This window comes from Poromitra crassiceps (assembly GCF_964638095.1).
Source record: "Poromitra crassiceps genome assembly, chromosome: 2".
Lineage (NCBI taxonomy): Eukaryota > Metazoa > Chordata > Actinopteri > Beryciformes > Melamphaidae > Poromitra > Poromitra crassiceps.
The window spans coordinates 38,132,872-38,157,606 of record NC_139624.1 but is presented as its reverse complement, the minus strand read 5'-3'; the positions used below and the strand labels follow the sequence as shown (position 1 = coordinate 38,157,606).

Here is a 24,735-nt window from a genome sequence, read left to right as displayed (position 1 = left end):
AGTGGGACGGACCCTCACGTGGAAACTAACCCACCATGTGTGTGTGTGTGTTTGTGTGCGTGTGTGTGTGTGTATGTGCATGCATGCATGCATGTGTGTGTTTGTGTGTGCGCACGTGTGTGTGTGTGTGTGTGTGTGTGTGTGTGTGTGTGTGTGTGTGTGTGTGTGTGCACGTGCAGACCTGGACAGTGGATATTGGTCTTGCAGATGCTGGTTCGTCTCTCGGCTCCGGGGCACGGTTGGCCACCATGTTTGGGGGCGGGGCTGTCACATGTCCTGAGTGACAGCTGAAGCCCCACCCCACAGGAGACAGAACATGAAGTGAAGGGACCCCAAGACCCCCAAGACCCGTCCACTAGAGGGAGAGGGGGAGAGAGAGAGGGAGCTATTTTTATTTTTATTTTTTTGGGTGGCGTGGTGGAGACTGTCCACTTAGTGATACTACCTGGGTTGATTTGTCCTGAAGGGCACATATTAGATTGAATATATATGCTGTTGAGCTAATGTTAATCTTGAGTTCCTTTAATGTAATCTGCTCTCCGCTGTTTTATGTTTCTTTTAAATTGTTTTAAATGTTTTATGTTTTTTATGCCTCGTCTTACTATATGTGAAGACCACAATGGAAATAAGCCCTCTGACTTTTTTGTGTTTTTATCCTCGGTGATTGATATATTGTCTGTTCTTTCATTACTATATGTACTGTTGTATTTTATTTTATCACCAAATAAATTCATTCATTCATTCAATGTCTTTGCTGGTTTTGTGGGGGGTGGGGTGGGGTGGGGTGGGGTGGGGGGTTCTGAGTGAGTCTGGTTGTGTATGTGTTTGTATAGGTTTTATGTAAATGTTTATGTAGTTTTTTTGTAAAAGAAAATGCTTGATACTTGACTCAATAAAATATTGATCCAATTTTTTTGACACACGTGTGAAATTCTTATGTTGACTCCGTTACAAGACAGGTACATGGTCACAACAATTATACTTAAATAGAAAAATCCAATTGTATATAGGCTATCTATAAATCTATCTATATATAGATGATATATTATAGATTATAAGATATCAAATTATATAATATAATACAATTAATAGAATATATGATCATATAATATACCGTTTAGGTGATTGATTAAAAGACAAAAACATTGGGCAAAACAGGGGTAAATAGCCTATTTATTTTTGGGGTAAAAAATATCTTAAAATCAAACACGTATTTGATTTTAAGGTGTATACCAACACACATCATCCTGCAATTAAACATGTTTGACAAGTATCTACACTATAGGCTAATGGCAGCAGCGTCTGTCTGTCTCTCTCTGTCCTTTGCGTATCTCGAGAACCGTTGGACGGATTGACTTCAAACTTTAGGAGCGCGCTGAGGGGGACCTGACAGAGTGCAGTGCCCTGTTTTCGTGCAATTCGGCATAGCGCCACCTACTGCCAACAGAAATGTGGTTTATCTCAAGAACCGTTAGTCCGATCACCTTCAAATTTGGGGAGTGCACTGATGGGAACTCGACACAGTGCAGTGCCGAATTTCATGCAATTCGGCACAGCACCACCTACTGGCAATACAAAAAGTAGTTTATCTTGAGAACCGTTCGTCCGATTGACTTCAACCTCGGGGAGTGCGCTTAGGGGGACTCAACGGAGTGCTGATTCCGTGCAATTGGGCATAGCACCACCTACTGGCAATGCAAAAAGCAGTTTATCTCAATAGCCATTCATCTGCATGCCTTCAAACTTGGGGAGTGCGCTGCTGGGAACCCGACATAGAGCAGTGCCGAATTTTGTAATGCCTGCTGAAGAACACCAGTTGCAATAGTGACAAACTCAGTTACAGACAGACAGGCAGACATACAAGTGTACCTGGGCAGTGAGACAGGTGGTCGCAGCTTTCTGTCTGTCTGTTGTCGCCAGGACAACCTATGCCCGGCGGGAGGGAGGAGGGGGCGGGGTTAGAGCAGGAACGCTGACGAGTCCTGAGAGAAGCACGGCCTTCTGGGATACAGGAAGAAGAACACTCCCCCCAACTGGACCAACCAGACCACGACCCATCCACTTGTAGAGAGAGAGAGAGAGAGAGAGAGAGATACAGACATACACAGAGAGAGAAACATACAGAAGCCGTTTTCACACATGCGCTTTTTACCGGTAAATGACCGGAAAGCGGTCTAATGCCTTCATGTGTGAAAGTTGTTTTCCGGTATAAGCGCGACCCCGTCATCGCGGACATTTCACCAGTTCCTAGGTTGTCAGAAGAGCGGTATGGCTGCTTCATGTGTGGGTGTGCTCCCCCCCCTCCCCTCTCTGCTCGCACTCTGGCCAGAGTCCTTCAGTCCAGCCCGACAGGGACACAGACAGCGAAAATGGCAGCGGCTTGAGTCTTGCAAGCCGCCCAATGCTTGTTGAGAAAGCAAATGCACGAAGCGAAATGTGGAAGTATTTTGCTTACGTTGCTGACAGCGAAGGCAAGCCCCCTGGACACATCAAACGAAGCCAGTCTGTAAAAAGTGCTTCAACACAACGCAGGTGAACGGATAAACATCGAACCAGCCAGGCTATTTCTCTCCGACAGGGATCCCTACTTCTTCAAAGATTTCAGTTCAAAGACTGGTTAGCGAATGTGAAGGATACAACATACATGCCCTCTTAAGTCAAACGAGTGTGATTTATTGTGTGACAAGCAAACTTATTTCCCCATCGGAGTTTTGCCGACCCCCAAAATAAGGAGGATTCCCCATCCAAGTGCACACGTCACTCCCCACCCGCTCTGCAGTGCCCCCCGTGCCCCCCCCCCCCCCAAATACAGGCAATTTCGCTGCTATATTCACACATGTGAGCCCTCAGGTGTGAAGGGAAATTCCGGGAAATGGCCGATATTGATTTACAGGCAATGTTCCTGTACGCATGTGTGAAAACGGCTACAGAGAGATATAGACATACAGAGAGAGATTTAAATGCCTATTTTACCACTGTGAATATGATGATTTATTAAAACTATACAGTATGTAGTAGAAATGGGCAGAGGGCAGAGAAAACCCAGAAAACAGCTTGATTCCTCACATCGCGCTTAAAGGGGATTCCTACACCAACCAGAATGCATTGCGTGCATCACTGACTCAACTTCATGGCCAGTGTAGCACCAAAGACAATAGCAAAGACAAAGTTAGCAAAGAGAAAAGGGCGAATTTACAAAGAATGAATTGCATTCGCTAATAGCACGAATTGTATATCATTTGCAATTGCTATTTGCGCCGTCTCAAGGACCGATTCACAAAAGATAGTGCGATAATCATATGCCAGTGCAAACACGTTTTGCTGCTGAGTGCAATTTGCCCCCGTTTGTGTCTGATTGCAATTATCTATCAATCAATTCAATCAAACTAGAACGATCGCACCGCGGATATATGCCTCCGCCAAACAAGTGAGCAGTCAACATCTGTGTCTGTCCAAACTTTGACATTTGAGCCAAACGTGAGGAATTTCCGTCAAGGCATTACTGAGATATCACGTTAACGAGCTTGAAAATGGCGTTCGTGAGGTCACAGTGACCTTGACCTTTGACCACCAAAATCTAATCAGTTGGACGTTTGAGCCAAATGTGACGAAATTCCATCAAGGCATTCCTGAGATATCGCAACGAACATCAGACGGACGTACAACCCGAAACCATAATGCCTCCAGCTCGGCTATCATCGGCAGAAGCATACAAATGGAGTAGGCTACAATATATGCAACATGTGGAGACATTTCTTAAAGACCCTGGCAAGCAAAATGCACCAAAACCAGTTCCAACTATGTAATTTAGGTCTTATGTGACTAATTGTAAGCCTCAAAAAGTAGGAGACATTAGTTTCAACCCAAATCCTAAATATTGCCATTTCCCTGTCACTGCTTTTTGAGGCTGCGGTTGAAGTGGCTGATATTACTGTCATTCAGAGGTGGTAGCGGGGTCATTTTTAAAGCTAGAGCGAAGAGACTTACATCATATGAAACTAGAAGACCTAATCCATTGCTATCAAGCATGACATACTAGTTTGTGAGGAAGGGGGCTAAATAACGCTGCAAATTTAAGCTTAATTTTGGCTAGGAAAAATGGGCATGGCCATTTCAAAGGCATCCCTTGAACTCTCACTGCAAGGGCCCAATCCCAATTCCACCCTTGGCCCTACCACTTAGCCCTTAACCCTCCATTTTGCGCGTTCACGTGAAGGGGTAGGGCAGGGGTCTCAAACTCAAGGCCCCCGGGCCAGACACGGCCCCTAAAATGAATTCATACGGCCCGCCAGTTGATATCAAGTTATAGTGAAATCAGGCCCGCACCTCCGCTCGTTGTAAAACACAGATCGCGTGGACGAGGCGCTGCCTTCATGCAGACGAGTCGCATTTCACACCAGGGTTGCCAGATAAATGTACATAGATGTGCAGTTCCTTGGGCTGTTTTGTGTGCATTTTGGCGGGTTTGAACTCTTTGTGCTGGAAACCGTCAGCAGTATATGGCAACACTGCTTCACACTCCAGGCCAGCGGGATCATCACTAAAATCCACCTCATTAGCAGGTGATTTGGTTCACCCGAGTGAAAGAAAAACATTTGCACGCTAAAATGTTGTCTTTTGTTGAGAAGTGAACATGTCGGTATCAAAAGGCAAAAGAAAGGTTGATGACGAGCACAGACAGTTTCAGGAGAAGTGGGAGAGTGATTATTTTTTCGTCGAGTTCAAAGGGAATGCCGCCTGCCTCATTTGCAAAGAGAAAATCGCCGTATTAAAAGAATATAACCTGAAGCGACATTATTCAACTAAACATGCAGAGCAGTAGCCTATGCAAAGTACCGGGGAGATGAGAGGGACAAACCTGCTGCACAGCTAAAGAAAGAGCTGTCAATACAACAAAATCTCTTCCAGAAGGGAGAAAGGAGGCTGGTGCAGCAGTTGAAGTAAGTTACGTGGTGACTGGTGAGTGAGATGATCGGCAAAGCGGCAAAGTAATGTGCATTGTCCCTAAAAAGTAGTAGTACCTCAAATAAACAAATAAATTGTTAATGTAAAAAATAGATTGTCCCTCAAATAAATGAATAAATTTGTTAACTCATTGAGTGCCAACGACGTCGATCGACGTCAAAGTAAATAGTGACGTAGAGTGCCAATGACGTCGATCGACGTCAAATGCGTTTTTTGACGGTGGGACGTGGATCAAAGCCTCCTGCATCTCCTGTACAAATATTGTAGCTATTGAAGGTGTATAACCTATTTTACTGACCCATTAGGTGGGTGACCCAAAGGTCAGGAAAACAGCTGGAAAAAGCCCCGTGATGAAAGAGAAACCGCTCATGCTGCAGCCAGAGCCTGCAAATAGATTGCTCTGGCTGGAGTTAACGTTGGCTGCGAACAGCAGTCAATCCGTGCCCACAACTGAGCCTCTCTGTCTCTGCTGTATAGTTTCTCCACACGATTAGCCGCCAGAAAAGCAGCACCCGACGCCGAAGGGCCAAACCATTCTCAGCAGTCCGGTTTGGCTTTTCCCTGTCGCGCTGGGAGCCGGCACACAAAAACGGAGCACTCCGAAAATAGACGCTGGGTGCATGAGGCTGTGTGTTAGTGTGGGGAGGAGTTTGCAGCTGGGGGGGGGGGGGGGGGGGGGGCACGCAGGGCACCACACAACTACACCACGTCACTACATCAGAAAATATTAGCTTCAGACTCAGTGAATGTGCTTGAAATGCTTAATTTCACAAAAGGCGGAATATCTCAGCTTCTAATTTGAAACGCCTGTTTTTGCTCAAAACAACCTATCTTCTCCGGCTCATAACTAAAGAACGGAAAATGGTATCAATAAACTTTTTTTTGCTGATGATACAATAGAGTCTCCTCGTTCTTTGTGCGTGTTCGGTGTTTACATAGTAATATCACACAATATCACACAATGCTCTGAATCTCTGGCACTGGGAGCATCCGTTCTCCAAAAGTGGCTGGCACTCAATGAGTTAATGTTGAGAATTTGAACGGTTGCATTTTTCTTTTCTTTTTTAATAAATGAAGTGGCCCCCTTGTGACAAGACTAGACACTCAGCGGCCCCCAGGTAATTTGAGTTTGAGAGCCCTGGGGTAGGGTGTCCCAATTCGTTTTTGCATCAGACCTAAGGTGAAGTGGGAGGCTTACTAGCCCTCGAAACAGAGATTTTCAGGACCCACACTCCAAACCAAGGGCTGAGAAGGAAATCGATATTAATCTGCCAGAAATGAGCCAAAGGTTACAAACAAATGTTTATATCTGAGTTTAATGTCGATACAAGGACTCTGGATGCTCTGGATTTGTGGAATTCATTTGTGGCAACATTTCAGTAAAAACGGAGGAGACTAGTCTGGAGCCGTCTCCACCGCTTCTGGACCTGGGGGCGTAAACCAGGGACAAGGAAACAGTCTACCGGAAACATGTGCGGCAAAAAAAGATGTATTAAAAGATATTGTGAATCCTACAAGAAATTATTTGAAAACTTTGTTTGGTACATCCATCTTTTTTTTTTTTTTTTCTTTCTTTTTTTTATCATGTTTCTGAACTAGGGCGGAAACAGGACGAGAGGTGTAATTCAAGGATAATGGAAACCAGGCTCTTCCAGAAGAGCCTGGTGATGCGAGGTTAGAGGAGACGGCTCCAGACTAGAATGGGTGGGCCCTGAGTGATTTCCTGGGTGTCCATTGGTCGATTCAACAAAGAAATCTAGACGGACACACAAATGCACCAATGGCGCATGGTGAGAGGCTGGTCTACATGCGCCTCCCGAGAGCTACTGGTGGATTTGTGTGTCCGTCAAAATCTCTATGTAGAAAAAACAGCAGCCTCATGTGCTGATCGATAGTGATTTCCTGGGTGTCCATTGGTCGATTCAACAAAGAAATGTAGATGGACACACAACTGCACCAATGGCACATGGTGAGGCTGCAGTCACACGATATTGTGAGCACTTGTCGGCATTCTAACTCACTGTCTGAGTGACCCACGATCTCTAGCAACAACTTGGAGAGGGAAGAGGAGATTGTTCTGTGTTTGGGGGTATGTGAATGTTTTTTCTGCGACGTTGTATGGCAGAGATATTAATAGAAACACACGTGATGCACCTTTTGACGATGCCTATCATCAATGGACCTCAGGGTTATTCAGTGTGATATTTTTATTAGAATATAAATATTATATTTTTATTATATTTTATATTATATATATTTTATTATTATATTATTAATAAAAGATTTGCACTAATGGGGGGGGAAATTTGATAGAAAAATCTGGAAAAAAATATAAAAAAGGGAAAGAAAGAATATAAATATTAGTTGGTTCAAATGCTCAAAATTATCCAAACACAATACTTGATATTTGGAATATCACAAACATACTTGCATAGAAATATCATAACAAATGTTAATATTAATGTGATGAATAAGAGTAAAATGTGCAATTTCATCTTATATCATCATCAGACTAAGGATTTGTCATTAAACTGCTTTTTAAAACTAAAAAGACAAGATACAATTTAACTTGCCTTTTACTTTGGTATAACCCCATCCTTTTTCATAAGTCATGCAAAGGAGGAATACAGTAACTTCCAAATTAAGGTCAAACGTTAAGTTAGCTAAATATTTTTATATAGATAGATAACAACTAAAGAAACAAAGATTTGCCACATCCAATGATCTGCCTACAACTATTTTGACTGGACGACAAGAAAACTTTAAAGTCATTTTTCTCAGCTCTGCAGTCTGGCAAGTTACTGCCTTTCTCCTTTCTAGGGCAGTTTTGTTCTCGAAATCTAAAGCCCTTTTTGACAGTTAGTCACTAGGCTTATTAGTGCTAAAAAATTTAAATTGCACTGACAAACTAATGGAAGGCATTTATTTTATTTTATTTTGAAGGACTTACAAGGAAATGCAATGTTTATCCACCGTTTCAGCTGCGACGTTTGACACAGTGCTGCTTTGTAGGGGTGGGCGGATCGATCCCAAAATATCGATACTCCCGATACCTGAGTCTCGTTTTGAAGATCGATCCTGACATCAAAATATCGATTTTTCGATATTTTTTGCGTGCATTCATGCAGGGCTTCTCCGCCTCGGATTTGCTGTTGTCGTGTCATCACATGTGCACTGAAACAGAGTATACGTGCCTGGGCCAATAATAGTGCTTGAACGATATGCAGGGCGGGTCTTGTAAAGGAAGGCAAGCAGCAGAGCACAGAGTGGGATTGAAATCCGACGCGCACAATCGCATACAAAAACACACATGCCATTACGTGATGGCTCAAAGGAACAGGAGCAGATCGTTTGGTTATTTTACATCAGTATTGTTGTGAAGTGTGACGTAGCCGCATGCAGGCTGTCCACTACTGTGGGACCACTAGCCTACTACAGTACCAACTTGTTTAAGCATCTGAGAAACAAGAAAGAGAGCTCTGACCTGCAGAAAAGAAGGGGAGGAGGGAAATATCAGACAGACACCTCCCCCCCCCCCCCTCAACACGGAGATAGACTCCACGGGCAGTCTTTTCACAGAGGAAAATAATATCCAGGTATATATAGTAGTTGAATTAATATTAAGGATCTTCAGCATTGGTTAATGTTACATTTTCAAACTGTACCGGTCATCATTTATAGTGGTTGATAAATTGATAAACCTATTGATGACACACTGCTCTCCCCTACATGAAAGTTCATAAGCCATATTTAATAGTAAAAAGTATCGGTATCGGTATCGATATCGGCAATTCTGGACCAGTATTACTTGGTATCGGATCGACACCAAATTTTGCAGTATCGCCCACCCCTACTGCTTTGTGACTCAAGACCCATGTGTAACAAACCATCTGGCATGTCAGGTTACTGGGTGCAAAACTGGTTGCAAATCGACAAAGTGGCCATTTAAAGGTTAATTCAACCCAACTCCAACAGTAAAATGTCTCCACAGTGCTACTGACTTCAACTGAGCTCATTAGACAGAAGTGTGTGTGTGTGTGTGTGTGTGTGTGTGTGTGTGTGTGTGTGTGTGTGTGTGTGTGTGTGTGTGTGTGTGTGTGAGAGTGAGAGTGAGAGTGTGAGTGTGTGTGTGTGTGTGTGTGTGTGTGTGTGTGTGTGTGTGTGTGTGCGCCCGCGCGTGTGCGTGTCTTTTTTTTATTTTTTATTTAACCTTTAAAAACAAGTCAGATAAAACAAGAGCATTCCTTATGCAAAGTGTCCTCGAGGAGTATTCTGAAAGGTCCCAGGGGGATCAGCTGATTCAGTTGTAGTGTGTTCTGTAGCAAGTTCTATTTGTCAGCCGCATAAAAAGAGTGTGCGTGCGTGTGTGTTACCTGCACACGTGCTCTGACAGACACTGGTTCGAGCGTTCGCTCCGTCACACAACCGGCCGCCATATTTGGGGGTGGGGCTATCACACTTCCTGATCGACAGCTGAAGCCCCTCCCCACAGGAGGTGGAGCAAGGCCCGGGCAGAAGCCACGCCCCCCAGCCACCGTCCACTGAACAGCCAAGCAGAATGAAGACAAAGACCTTTCAATTCAATGCAACTTCTTATTCCAACCACTTTCAGTTCATTTGTCAATCAATCAATCAATCAATCAATAGATAGGTTTGTACAAGGCATTTTTTTCCATTATGTCACTGCTGGAGTTACCTGCCGACTCCTTATATGGTCGTCTTCCTGTCAGCTCAATTTATTATGCAAATGAACTATGTTGGCATTTCCTGCCACACCTTATATATGTTGGCATTGCAGTTTTTCCCTTGTTTGTCACCCTGATGAAGGCCTGTGTAACCCTAACCCTATGCGTCGGTGCGTTTTTAATTCTTGCTACTATGCATTAGCCATACAATTAGGGCTGAACGATTAATCGAATTTAAATTGAAACCGAGATTTGAAACAACGCAATTAGATTAATCGCAAAGGCTGGGATTTAACATGTGACATGACTGCATGTAGGTACACGTGATGTGACGTCGTTACGCAGCAGCAGCACGCCGTAGTAGACGTGACGTATGTTTACGCAGCAGCAGCACGCAGTATCAAACGTGCCTGGATGTGGATGGAGGAGCAGAAAGCATAGCTGCAGCAGTCTGCAGAATATAGCTAGCTAGCGAGCCGATTAGCGAACTTTACAAAAGTTGACACAATTATTCACTCTGACTGGATTTTTAATAGTGCGCCACTGACTGGATTCTCTACAATGGAAGGGCAGCTATCTAACAAGACTCGGAAGTGTAATGGCTTCAGCCGAACAAGAACAAGAAGCGGCCGCCGGATGATTTAGCACCGAAGAAAGGCTGGAACTACTTTGGATTTAGAGCATCGGTTAGTGACCAAAAGACTATGCAAGCGCGGTGCATAACCACGACAACGCTTCAAACATCATAAAAGCTATGGAAATCAACAGATGGACCAGACTCCAGTGCTTCACCACAGACTACACCTCGCCATCAGTACGTTATTTAGCCTAGCAGCTAGGGCTAGCAAGTTACCTTTACTAACGCTAGCTCTCTCCCTAAAAGCAAATTTATACTGACTGCGGAGTGTCCGGTGTCCGCGGTGTTCACGGCAAGACCGTTCTCTCCGCAGAGGCACATCCTTTTATGGTAAATGCGGTATCAGTGCAGTGTCTGCAGAGAGCGGAGAATCCCCCTCCAGGCTCCCGTTGTGTTTTTAGCAGGAATGCAAATGTCACATCAGTTCTTCCATGTGTGATCCTGATTTATATCGGCGAATAATCAATCCTAGTGCAATTGTAGGCTATTTTCAGTTTGTTTTTAGCAAGTAAGTTTGTTGTCTTCTTGTTTTTGTGCTTTGCATTTCATTTTTTCGATCTCAAATCAAGTTTTTATTGACGTAGTAAATTGTAGGCTATTCAGACTTTTTTCCCAAAAACACTGAGCCAAGGCAGCTTGTTATGGGAGGAATTATTTTCCCACCGCCATCCCCACTCTCTCCTTTCACCTTCTTTTTTGGCTTTCACAAATTTGTCCCGACGTTTCTTCCCCTTTTGTTTACAGATGTCAGGATCTGTTGACAAAACTCTACCAATTTCCCTCCACGAATTATTAGTAATCTGTAGGTCTTTGTAGTCTCGTGTGGATGAATCATACACATTTCTATATTTCTGTACTTCTTCTGCCAGGCGATGCTCAAACCCGTTCATTTTGCACTGATTTCGCCGATCACTTGGTCAGTTTGTGGAGGCTTCTTCCCTATACAAACCATAGCAAACATTAGCCAATCATAGCCTCGGAATTGACTGCACGAGCTTGCGGCGGGCTCCGCGGAGTTACATTTTTTGAGAGGAGCGCGGAGCTCCGTGCAGTCCCTCCGCAGAGCCTGTGCGGAGCGCCGCGCTCGCCGCACAGAGCCTCCGCTCCGCGAACACCGGACACTCCGCAGTTAGTATAAATTAGCTTTAAGGAGATAGCTCATTTAGCTAGTAAAGTTAGCTTGCTAGCCCTAACTGGCTAGCTCACGTTACATGTCCTCTTCCCCTCTCACTTAACATTCTCAGTCTGACTCTGCCTGAATGCAGTACTTGTATTGTAACGTTAGCTTGGTAAGCCTACAGTAATGTCTAAATGCCCCTCTTCACCTCCCCCAATATATTATATAGCCAATATATTGTCAGTCTGGGAAATGGAATGATTCTGTAGTAGCTAATGTCCTCTCTCCCAGCGTTCTGCTCTCTCCCTCCCCATCTCTCCTCCCTACTTTCTCTCCTTCCTACATCATCATTATTAGTATAATTAGTTCCACTCTTAAAAATGCAATACAGCTATGTAGTACTTATAGAATAATTTGGTTAATTATTTTGTTTTTCAGAAAAGTTGCGAACAAGCTACCTAAGTGCAGAGAATGTCCCACAAATCAAGGCCCGGGTGAAGAGAGAGATGGAACAAGTGCAGGTGGCACTAAAGGTAACCTGCATTAATTCTCTCCTCTCCCACTCCTCTCCTTTCTCCTCATCCTCCCCCTCTCTCCCCTTCCTTTCCTTGCAAAATAGGGCTTCACTGAAACACTGCTTGTGTATATAGCCTGCCCTGTGCCCCGTATTTGATGTGTGAATGAATGTGTGTGATGTGAATTGCATTAATGTGAAACTTAACAGTTGTGTCTGTGTTGTGTCTGTGTTTTGCAGGAGAAGAGGGCTGCCATCACCCCCAGATGCTGCTGCTGTGCCTCAAAGTACAGCACAGGAAGGAGCCAGGCCATCGGCTGCAAAAAAGGCCAAGTGATCCTTGGGCAGTTACTTCAAGAGCTGCGGCGTTTTGTTTTGTTTTTATTGTTAAAGACTTAAGACTTGAGTTGTGTCTCAGACTGAGACACAGAGAGAATTGCAGCTGTTGTTTAAAAGCAAATAAATGTTGCTGGAAGGAATTCTTATCCAAGTTCTCATCCTTGCATTATAATATAGAGCAGTTTGTTGATTGTGATGTTTGAATGTGGTAGGCAAATGCTCCATTGTGTTTTACATTTATTACAGTTAATATTGCACTGAAACTTGAATTAAAAAAAAATCGAAATTAAATCGAAATCGCAATATCGGTCAGAAAAATCGCAATTAGATTTTTTACCCAAATCGTTCAGCCCTACATACAATAAAGGCTTTTTAACTTTTTTCACCTACAAAAGTGCCTTGCTTACTTCTTTTTAGTCTCAATCAATCAATCAATCAATCAATCAACCAATCCAACCTGGACAGTGGGGAAGTTCGCTGCAGTCCTCGCTCTGGTCGCTGTCTCCAGGGCAACCATTGCCCGGCGGCACAGTGTCAGAGGAAGCGACAGGGCTAGAACAAGAACGATTGCGGCTCCTGGTGGGGTAGGCCAGGCCCAGGCCCCCTGACGGGATACAGGAAGCAGAACACCCCGCCCACTCTGACCAGCTCGACCAACCACCATGCACTACAGAGAAACAGACAGAGTCAGACAGACAGGCAGAGAGAGACAGACAGAGAGACATGCAGACAGACAGACAGACAGACAGACACACACACACACACACACACACACACACACACACACACACACACACACACACACACACACACACACACACACACACACACACACACACACACACACAAACATTACCAGGACAGGCAGTGTGGTTGGAGCAGCTGTCTGTCTGCTCTGAGTCTCCTCTGCAGGTCGAGCGACACTCAGGCTGAGTGGAGCAGACTCTCCCTCTCCTCCTGACTCCGCCCCCTCCACAGCTGACCGAGCACAATGACCAGGGCTGCCAGGGGCCCCAGCCCACCCCTAAACACACACACACACACACACACACACACACACACACAGATGAAGAGCACGTTCACAGACAGTCAGTGACTATGTTAACATAGCCTCAACGCCAGACCCATGAGAGTTCTTACGCTGATACACTACGTTACTGCATGCTGCAGATCTCTCTCTGGGTCTGGGACACTTTCCCTCAGCCAGCTGGGGTCGGAAGTGAACCGTTCACTTGACCAGTGACATGCCAGTGGTGGATTCAGTCTTCCCCAATCAGTAACGACTTTGCGATCAGACGACAGGGGACTTCAACGTCCCCTTTAAAGTGTACACAGATGTCTCCATGGAAACAGTGGGGGCCATGTTGGCTCAGGACAGGGACGGACTAAAGAGAATGGTGGTGTATGCCAGTTAGTCGCTCGCTCCCAATGAAAGGCGCTGGTCTACGTTTGACCACAAACTGTGGACTATTGTGTGGGCTATACGCCAATTCAGGCATTACATTGGAGCGGCTGCATTCACCATAATAACGTATTATAAACCCCTGCTGGGACTGCGTGGCATGTCTATTGACAAGGACCCCACAGGGAAGAGAGTGAGATGATACTGGAAGTGGACCCCTTCAACTGGGTCATACAACACAGGGATGGACAGCGGCATTCTAATGCCGACGCTCTCTCACGGCAACCTCCGGACCCTGAGGCCGGTATGGTAGATGTCACCTCCTGCAAATCAGCCAGTCAGGTGAATGCCATAGACTCAGACAGGGAATCTAGTGCTCCCCGGGTGGACGTTCAGCTGTCTCGATCAGTCACCCGTGTTACACTCCCAGGCCTCTGACCTCACTGATGGGGGGCTGCGCGTGAAAATGGACTGTGGCTCAGAAGCCTGTCATGCATGCACTTTCACATGACGGAACTGAGCTGAAAGAACTGCAATGGGCTGACCCGGAGATTGGCAGTGTTGGAATGGATTGAGGGGGAATGGTTCTCGACCAACTCGGTGGCGGATGAGAGGCAGCTCCTGGGGGCTTCGGAAGTTATGGACTGAATTTTCCCATCTTTCTTTGGTGAATGGAGTGCTTGCCGGGCCAATAAAGCAGGACTAAACCACAAAACACTTTTGTTCAGCTTTTAAACAATATATATGGCTTTTGGGGTGGTGTGTAAAGGATTCTGGTCAGAATATCCACATTTTAGACCAAACTGTTACAATTGTACAAACTGTATCATTTCAGGCAGTAAGAGTGCCCTCTATGGGTTCAAAACTGCTTTTTTGGGGGGCCTCAAATCAATGGCCGATTTGGTACACCGTTAAGGTGTACGCGCGTGTGGTGTACATCAATGTGAATCAAATTGTATATTATCAGCTTTATTTTATGCATTCAAATCTAGCTTGAGCCCTTCCTGGCTAACAGAGCTGCCTGAGTAGCTGGGGCAAAGGCATTGATCCGCTCTGGTACTGTGGCTAATGCTAGCTATTAGCTGTGGGCGCTAACGTTAGTTATATGGCAGTAAAGCACCATTGAATGACCAATTTGATATAACGCTCAACAGTTTGATTCATGCTGTTTCCATACAGACCACCAGCGTTTGGTAGTAGTTGATATGTATAATGATATCATAGCTCTAATATAACGTTTTTTTTATCGATGCGGACAGACTGTCATGGCCGCTGTTTCCTGTTAAAACTTCCAGTCTGAGGCTGAGCACAGCCAAAGAGTATAGTGAGACAAGAGGAGAGGGTCTTCTGCTTCTTTCCTTGTTTGTTTTTGTTTTCAAATCAAGCAGAATGCCATTTTGCCAGAAATCTGGGGGTTTAGTCCCCCTTTAAGTGTCCCCTCTAGGGAGATGCTCAGAGTCAGGTGGTGGTGCCCTCCTCGCTTGTCCCTCAGGTGCTCCAGTCTCTTCATGGGGGCCCCGCTTCGCCGCATTTCTCAGCAGAACGTGTATGGGAATGAGCCAGGCAAACTTGTTACTGGCCCTTTATGTTCAAGGATATTCGGGAGTGGTGCGAGCAGTACATCCCATGTCAAACTCGCAGGGCCCCGGTGCCTAAGAAGAAGAAGAAGCTAGTTTTGTGCATAATATGAGATCAGTTTCCCTAAAGCAATGGGAAGAACTTTATTACCATAATAGGTCCCGATGTTATTATGTTTTTGATGAAACAATGAGACAAAATAATAATAATAATAATAATAATAATAATAATAAACAAACAAACAAACAAAAATGGGGGACAGTTTTTTTGGTTTCTTACCAGTGAATAGCCTTGAAAATGATTTTTAATGTCAAAATCATAACTAAAAGATTGGAGTATTTCGTTTGGTAATTGTATGAATTTTGAAAATGATTACACCGAGATTCAACTCTTATTGTTGTGTAGTTCGGCAGTTCACATGTTCTTGCTTCATTCTTTAATATCAAAATCCAAATGATACGCTATCCATAACATGCTAGCCTATGCGCAGAGCAAAGTTTTGGTAAGCAGGCATATGGAGAAGAGATGCGGGGTAATCATGGAAAATAGATTTATCAAGAGGAGAGAGATTTAGAAGCATCACTCCTCTGATTTCAACTCCATGTATGTTCTGGGACATCTCCATCTATCATGGCCGCCCCCCCCCCCCCACCCCAGACACAAACTCTTTGAAATGCTCCCCCTCGACAAGAAACTGAGGACCAAAACCTCTCGTCCCAAGAACAGCTTTTTCCCAACTGCCATCAACAAGGTCCGAAAGCCCCCTCTACCAAGGACTCAGCCGGCTCAACAACAGGCCAGAATCCCGCTGCTAACAGATTAATCCACTGGGTGACGCTTCGTGTTTATATTGTCTCTGGACAAGTAGCTTGTATCTTCAGTAGCGACTTGGTATGTGTCAAACGCAATCTACATGTATGTTGACAGATTGCTGAGACCAGCCATTGTATGGTTGACAAGTAGGTGAATAAAGTGGTATGTGTGTTTGTGAAATCCGAATACTGACTAGGGCTGTACCATATCATTTGTTATCGATAAATCATTACAATTCACATTCATTCATATCATGATATTGTGATAATGGCAGTATTCCGACCTGTTGATGTAATGACGTCACACTGTTACACTGCATAACGATGTGACATACGCACAGCTACAACAAACATGGCTGAAAGCGGCTCCACGGTGGAGGAGTTCATTTAAAAAATGGGAGTGGCTTCAGTCGTGTGGCAGCGGTTTTGTGGTTTGGTTACAAAAGAGTGTACAACAAACCACGGTAATATTTGAAGGCAAACATAACGTTTATGTTAAAATATAAAACTAACACCTATTTTGTTCCAATTGTATGTTCTTGAGATTAATAATTCAATATTTTTCAGTATTTTGTCATATTGTCAAGAAAATTGTTATCACTGAAATATCGTGATATTATTTTAAGGCCATAAAAGCCATTAGCGCCAGCCCTAATACTGACGTCGTCTGAGACCATCATGCTGATGCTATCCAGGAGCAACCTGAAGCTAATGTAAGCTAACATACGACCAAAATCATGATACTGTATGCACATAATGTGTTGCTCTGCACAGCGCTATGTGCACATAGGTCTGACACAGCTCTACTGTATGTGCAGATAGGTCTGGCACCAGGGCCGGTTCCAGAACAAGATGACTAGGGGTGCATCCTAGCTAGGAAGGGGAGCAGATGCCCGGCCGAAGGCCGGGCCCACTCGGGTGGAATTTGACATGTTATTTTACTAAAAATAATGCATTTGACCATCATTTCAAGTAGAATGATACCACCCAAGCAAGAATATTTCAAGTGTTTCAAGTGTTTTACTGAAATATTTGGACCATATAATGATAATACAATTATCTCAACCTTAAAAGGTTACATATAGGTGCCAAAAAGCCATAAAATCACATCAAAGAACAAAGAAAAACAACAACTATAATTCAAGTTTAAACAGTAAGTGTGCAGCTGTAGCATTTATTAAAAAAAAAAAAAAAAAAAAAAATTACTTTTCAACTGAGCATGCAGACAATTAAAATAAGGGTGCAATGCATGCTTTTGCACCCCCGTAGAACCGGGCCTGTCTGGCACAGTGGTATATGCTGTGTGTGTGTGCATGTGTGTGTGTGTGCGTCCGCGTGCATGAGTGTGCGTGTGTGTACCACAGCAGGTAGAGTTGCACGGCTCTGTCTCCAGGTTGTTCTCGGGGATGGGACATCTCTCTGATTGGCCGATGCCGAAACACTTCCTGCTCCTCTGCCTCACGCCCTCCCCACACTGGACCGTGCAAGGTGACCATGACGACCATGGAGACCACACCAGGGGCCTGCACACACACACACACACACACACACACACACATGCACACACACACACACACACACATGCGCGCGCGCACACACACATACACACACGGACGCATGCATACACACGTACACACAGGCACGCACGCATGCACACGTATGCATGCACACACGCATGCACACAAACGCATGCAGAAACGCTGTTATAAACCCAAGGTTCTCCCGTTCTATCTAGAATAGGGCTGCACAATATATCGTTTCAGCATCGTCATCGCAATGTGCACATGTGCAATAGTCACATCGCAGAACGTGCAATGTCAAGTAAGGCAAATTAACTCATAGCCTACAGTAATGCACGCCCTCTCTGTGTCGTTCTAAGCTCTTTCCTACTAACTATAGTACCTTTACTCACTTAGCATCCTGCAACTGTGGCTAAAAACACACTCTCCTACTACGTCAACCATGCAGGTTACCCACACTAGACCACCTTCTTAAACGGGCAAGGCTTGATAGACCTATTCAAGTCTTTTGGTGAAAATTCCTGTATTTTTTCATATCGCAATATATATCGCAGAATAAAAAATATATTGCAATGCCAGTTTTTTCCAATATCGTGCAGCCCTAATCTAGAACCATAATTCTGATTGGTTGAACAAAAAAAACTGTAAGTCAGAACCAGTCCCCAACTCTCTTTTTGAGGCCGATGCGGAAATTGCATTCTCTCAAATGCAAATAATTAAATAAACACTTTAGACAACAAATTGCATGAAGACCTCAGCTGTTTCTCAATCACTATCATATGTGTGTGTAGTCATGTTTCTTATATAGTCTATTATGCAAACCCCATGAGTCCTCTATAAGTTTTTAGCTCTTTTTGCAACTGCTGCGCCTGTTGCTTAATGCACTTTTTATACCATTTTTTAAAGTTTTGTTGTGATGCTTTTAAATGTCAATTTTATTCTATAGATAAATTGATGTATTGTATTATGCAGGGACGGAGTGTAAGTGTGCAGGGATGCAGTGTAAGTGAGCAGGGATGCAGTGTAAGTGTGCAGGGATGCAGTGTAAGTGTGCAGGGATGCAGTGTAAGTGTGCAGGGATGCAGTGTAAGTGTGCAGGGATGCAGTGTAAGTGAGCAGGGATGCAGTGTAAGTGTGCAGGGATGCAGTGTAAGTGTGCAGGGATGCAGTGTAAGTGAGCAGGGATGCAGTGTAAGTGAGCAGGGATGGAGTGTAAGCGAGCAGGGATGCAGTGTAAGCGTGCAGGGATGCAGTGTAAGTGTGCAGGGATGGAGTGTAAGCGAGCAGGGATGCAGTGTAAGTGTGCAACCCAATGAGTCCTCTATAAGTTCTTAGCTCTTTTTGCAACTGCTGCGCCTGTTGCTTAATGCACTTTTTATAAAGTTTTGTTGTGATGCTTTTAAATGTCCATGTTATTCTCTTCTTTTATTCTTTTATTTTCCTGTCAACCATTTTATGTGAAGCACTTTGAATTGGCTCTGTGTATGAAATGTGCTATACAAATAAACTTGACTTGACTTTCCAAATGAGTTTATGGTCTGAAAAAACAATTTCAAGTCTTTTTCATGCTCTCACGCGCTCCGTTTTCCAAATTATAGCCCCATTTCGAGGAAAATTGACGACAAACATCGGATAATAAGAACAGTAATACTTCCGACTCGTAGAGGCAGCAATGTGCCGCAAGGCATCAGGTAGCAAGTAATAGTTGAGCAAATGATCAGAAAATAGTGTTACTTTATGATATTTTAATAATGTTAGTAGACACACGTAACTATATAGATACCATACATCTAACGTCCATAACATGGCGGACCATTTAACGTTATTTATACCGTTAGATAAAGCCTTAAGCCTTCTCTGTATTCAGACCATTCAGACCATTGGATTCAGCCCAGAAACCGGAGTACATAAATATAGTCACGTTATAAACAACTAACCAATGCTGGGGGTCCGTATGGAAACAGTGTTACTCGAAATGGTTAAAAGTTAAATCAATTTGGTCATTAAGTGCCGTGCTACTTACTTTACTGCAATGTAAAATAAGTAGCGTTAGCCGCTAACATTAGCCACAGTAGCTGACTACCCATAATGCATTACGGCGATAAGCGAGACAGGGCAAATTCGGAAACTCCCCCGGCAGCCGCTAGGGGCAGACGCCCCCTCCCCTCGTACTTCCGTGTAGCATTAATTCATTCAACCAATCAAACGAAATCAAACAATATCCGGAAGTGAGCTTCATTTTGCTGTGTCAAAGTCAATGAGCTCCGTTTGTCCACTATATATATGTCAAGTCAAGTCAAGTCAAGTCAAGTCAAGTCAAGTTAAGTTTATTTGTATAGCACATTTCATACACAAAGGCAATTCAAAGTGCTTCACATAAAATGGTTGACAGGAAAAGAAAAGAAAAGAAGAGAATAAAATGGACATTTAAAAGCATCACAACAAAACTTAAAAAAAAACAGTATAAAAAGTGCATTAAGCAACTTCATTAAGCACATAAAATGGTTGACAGGAAAAGAAAAGAAAAGAAGAGAATAAAATGGACATTTAAAAGCATCACAACAAAACTAAAAAAAAAGAGTATAAAAAGTGCATTAAGCAACAGGCGCAGCAGTTGCAGAAAGAGCTAAAACTTATAGAGGACTCATTGGGTTTGCATAGTAGCTGTCAGCAGTTAAAAGCGACGGTAAACATAAAAGTCTTTAGTCTATTTTCAAAAGTAAGTAAGGTTGGGGCAGATCTGAGGTCTTCAGGCAATTTGTTCCAGCTAGCAGAAGCATAGTGGGTAAATGCAGCCTTCCCATGATTTGATTTGATCCTAGGGACAGTTAATAAGCTGGACCCTGTTGACCTAAGAGTTCTAGACGGTTCGTAGCGTGGGAGCAATTCAGCTATGTATTTTGGGCCTAGGCAGTGATTTATAGACTAATAACAGTATTTTAAAATCTATTCTATGACACACTGGCAACCAGTGTAAGGACTTAAGAACTAGAGTGATATGATCAGCTTTCTTAGTCTTTGTTAGAACTCTAGCAGCAGCATTCTGAATGAGTTGAAGTTGCCTAAGTTCTTTTTTGGAGAGACCAGAAAAAAGGCTATTGCAGTAGTCTAACCTACTATAAATGAAGGCGTGAATTAGTTTTTCTAGATCCTGTCTGGACATGTATCCCCTAATTCTTGCTATATTTTTAAGATGATAAAAAGCTGATTTTCTAATTGACTTAATGTGGGAGTTAAAGTTGAGATCGGAATCAATAATAACTCCAAGATTTTTGACTTGATCCTTAGGCTTCAGGGATAGAGACTTAAGGCGTACAGTGATTTTAAGCCTTTGTTCTTTGGGGCCAAAGACGATCACCTCAGTTTTGTCTTTGTTTAGCTGTAGGAAATTCTGGCACATCCAGTTATTTATTTGATCAATGCACTGGCACAATGATTCTATGGGGGCATAGTCAGCTGAGGAAAGAGTTATATACAACTGAGTGTCGTCTGCATAGTTATGATAGGCTACTTTGTTTTTTTGCATAATTAGGCTATAAAGGTTGAAGAGAACGGGGCCCATAATGGATCCTTGAGGCACCCCACAAGTCATCCTAGTTAGGTCAGATGTGTAATTGCCAATGGAGACGAAGTACTTCCTGTCTTGAAGATAGGACTTGAACCACTGGAGGACCGTACCCGATAGCCCATACATGGGCAACATACGGCCCGCGGGCCGTATGCGGCCCGCGGGCGCCCCCTGTGTGGCCCGCGATGGAATTGCAAAAAAAATAAAAATAATAATATATATTTTTTTTTTACACTGCACTTGAACGCAACATGCAATATACCCGCTGAATAAGCGTCCAAATGTTCATGTCATTCTGGGCACTACTCTTCTGTTATAGCATTTCAGTCTGAAATATGGAATATCTTTCAATAATATTTATGACTAAAAGGCTAAAAGTAATCTCATGTGTAAGAAATGACTGTTCTACATTGAAGTAGAAATTTAAATAATTAACTTGTTGGTTTTGGATTTATTTAGCTTCAAGAGTGCATTTTTGTTCTTGTGTGACCCTCAACACAGGCTTTGAGAATCCCGGGCCACTTACTGATACTTATGCTTAAATTAACCCACTCATATTCTGGTTTATTTCAAGAAAAACATTTCGGCTAGTGGAAATTCTAATTCGCTGGTAACTTTAAAATCTAGCAGCCATATTGGCAGATGGTGAAAAAAGTTAATTTCAAGCCCTGCAGGGAGAGCAGGTGGTGATATAGGAGTGAGTGAGGAAAAGGATCAAATATTGGTGGTTAAGACTGAATAATGACATCACAATTGTTAATTTAAAATTAGTTATTCCTCTAAACCTGGCTTCAAATGCCCCAAATTCTTCGTGCTGGCGCCGTTCAGCCCTCAGCAAAATCTCGTAGCGAGGAATTTTTTTTGTGGCCCTCTCTATCATCAAAGTTGCCCATCCATGGGTTACGGCATGACAATATTTGTTCGGCCCCCGGCAACAATCTGGGTTTCTCATGTGGCCCCCCATGAAAAATAGTTGCCCACCCCTGCGATAGCCCAACCCAGTTTTCCAGTCTGTCCAATAAAATTGAGTGGTCAACAGTGTCAAATGCAGCGCTAAGATCCAGTAGCACTAGAATCGAATTTTTGCCTGAGTCTGTGTTCATTCTGATGTAATTTATGACTTTAGTAAGCGCGGTTTCTGTGCTGTGATGGGGGCGAAAGCCTGATTGGAGTTTATCTAGGAGATCATTTCAATGTCAATGGTCAGAACAAAGGACACAGTGTGGTTCTTAAAAAGGTTCTTGAATCCTGCTTGTTTTGGGACATTTCAATGCTGGGGTGTGTGTGTGTGGGGGGGGGACAGACTGCCAATATTCCGGGATTTCCTCTGTATAGTGGATGTCCACGGCCGTTTCTGTGTGCCGCGGTTATTGTTTACAGTCCAATTGAAGCGAGAATGGAGGTGGAGCTGATTGATTGTAGGTAGAGCTGTCACTTTTTATTCGAAATTCGAATGTAACTTCGAATGTGGGGGGGGGGGGGGGGTGGACGTTCGATATGTAATTGACCCTTCCCCAGTTGATTACTTACATTAAGACAATATTTTTTGTATTACAAGTTTTCTGAAATGTTATGCTTAAAGTGATAATACGGAAGATTTCAGTTTTCTTGTCTCTGACACACCTATGGCCATGAGCAGTAATTGCAGATGAGATCCACACAGTGGCGCATATGTGACGTGAAGGGTTTTTTCTTCTTCTGATATATATACATATATTCAAGTAGGCCAGTGGGGGCGGTAATGCAACGCTTGGACGCCAACCGCGCACACATCTCAAAAGAAGAAGTTGGTCTTGCGATAGTTAGCAGAGCTATTATAATAGAAGAGTTGCGACATCTCATTCACTCCAATGGACCAGTTTTGGGATTAAGCAGCGCTGTCGGGTTGCAGCAGAATGGACAATTTGTGATGTACTTTTGAAAGGGTATTAGGGTAAGATGTTTAAAGAATCAAATTGTATATTATCAGCTTTATTTTATGCATTATAACGTAGAATGAGAGCCCTTCCTGGGTACGCGAGTCACGCATTTTGGACTTGCGTTGGCCCACTCTCTCTTCTATATTATTCTGGTAGGACATTGACAGTGTTGCCAGATTGGGTCGCTTCCCTTGCGCCGTTTTGTGTGCGTTCTGGCAGTCTGTGGACGGGAAACCATCACCTGCATCTGGCAACACTGTCAAACTTGTTCCTACTCCGCCTACCCCCTCCCTGCCAGACAATTGTGCTGGGTGAGGCGAAACATGTCAAGGACTGTGCGCCGCTTGTGATATCTTTCTGTTTTTGTTTTTGTTTGGGGTGCCGGGAAAGTGTCGCCACAGACACAAGCTCATAAATGTTGCAATACAGAGAGATGCAAGGGCTTTCATCAATTGTCCATAGGCTCAATCACCATAGTGATAACTCACTTGATGATATATAGTGACTTTACAGACATTTATTTACATGAAAATCTTCGGCATTATCACTTTAAATATACAAATTTGTCGAAAACATGCCGAAAAACCTTTTTTTATAAATTGTTCTAGCGCCATGCCAGCCACTACTTGTATTTGCCAATATTATTAGTGGCCGGGCCAGCGGCAGGGGCACTACTTGTATTTGCCAATATTCTTCTTTTTCTTGGAAGTTGGACATGCATGAAAATAAATATATATATAATATAATATATATATATATATATATATATTATATTATTATATTATTTAATTATTATTATTATTTAATTTATTATTATATGATTTTTATTTATTATTATATTATATTATTATTATATATATTATATATATATATATATTATATATAATATAATATATATGAGAAAAATGGGGGAGCTGGCGTGCTCTGTCGTATGTGTGTCTGTTTGTTTGTTTGTTTGTTTGAGGTGCTCTTGGTGAGGGAACAATTTATAAAATAAAGTGCCAGAGGCCACTTACTTGGACAGTTTGGTGGTCTCAGGCGGAACCAAGGCGACACTCGTTGAGGGAGGTAAGAGGAAGGAAAGTGGGAAAAGTAGGAAAAAGGTGTAGTTGCCACCTTTGTTGTAGGGCAACTACACCTTTTTCCTACTTTTCCCACTTTCCTTCCTCTTACCTCCCTCAACGAGTGTCGCCTTGGTTCCGCCTGAGACCACCAAACTGTCCAAGTAAGTGGCCTCTGGCACTTTATAATATAATATATATGTTGGACATGCATGAAAATAAACCCAGTCCCATGCCAAACTTCGTCAACGCGAATTTAGCGTCAATAGTCCTGATGGTGGTGCTACAGCAACCGTCTAAAGTTTCAAAATTTGAAAATGCATAACAAATCATGCATCCGTGCTACAACTTTGCAACATTCTCCAAAATGTAGGCCCAAGTGAGGAGAAACTTTTGTAAATTCCAATCTATAGCAAATTATGAAGTCCAAAGAGTGCAAAACTGCAGAAACTGTAAAACTAATTAAACCTTACTCCCACATTTTTTCTTCAAATGACACCAAACTTGTGCATCTGCATCGTTAGACTGTTCTACACAAAAGTTTCAAACAGATTAGATAAGAAGGTGCTAGAAAGCTGTGGGATTAGTGCCTGCAGGGGCTATGGGCGGTGTTTGGGT

The 24,735-nt window shown here is 43.3% G+C and overlaps 1 protein-coding gene across 1 annotated transcript in view; it reads right to left on the bottom strand.

Annotated features, from left to right (window-relative positions):
- The window catches only part of LOC310799455 (properdin-like), a gene marked incomplete at its 5' end in the record, with an annotated part of 38,871 nt that overhangs the window by 6,000 nt on the left and 8,136 nt on the right, over window positions 1-24,735 (bottom strand). Inside the window, 6 exons of the mRNA XM_083662040.1 lie at window positions 182-355; window positions 1,870-2,061; window positions 9,339-9,506; window positions 12,715-12,861; window positions 13,114-13,281; window positions 17,409-17,572. Of these exons, the coding sequence (XP_083518166.1) occupies window positions 182-355; window positions 1,870-2,061; window positions 9,339-9,506; window positions 12,715-12,861; window positions 13,114-13,281; window positions 17,409-17,572 (1,013 nt within the window). The remainder of the gene's footprint in view (window positions 1-181; window positions 356-1,869; window positions 2,062-9,338; window positions 9,507-12,714; window positions 12,862-13,113; window positions 13,282-17,408; window positions 17,573-24,735) is intronic.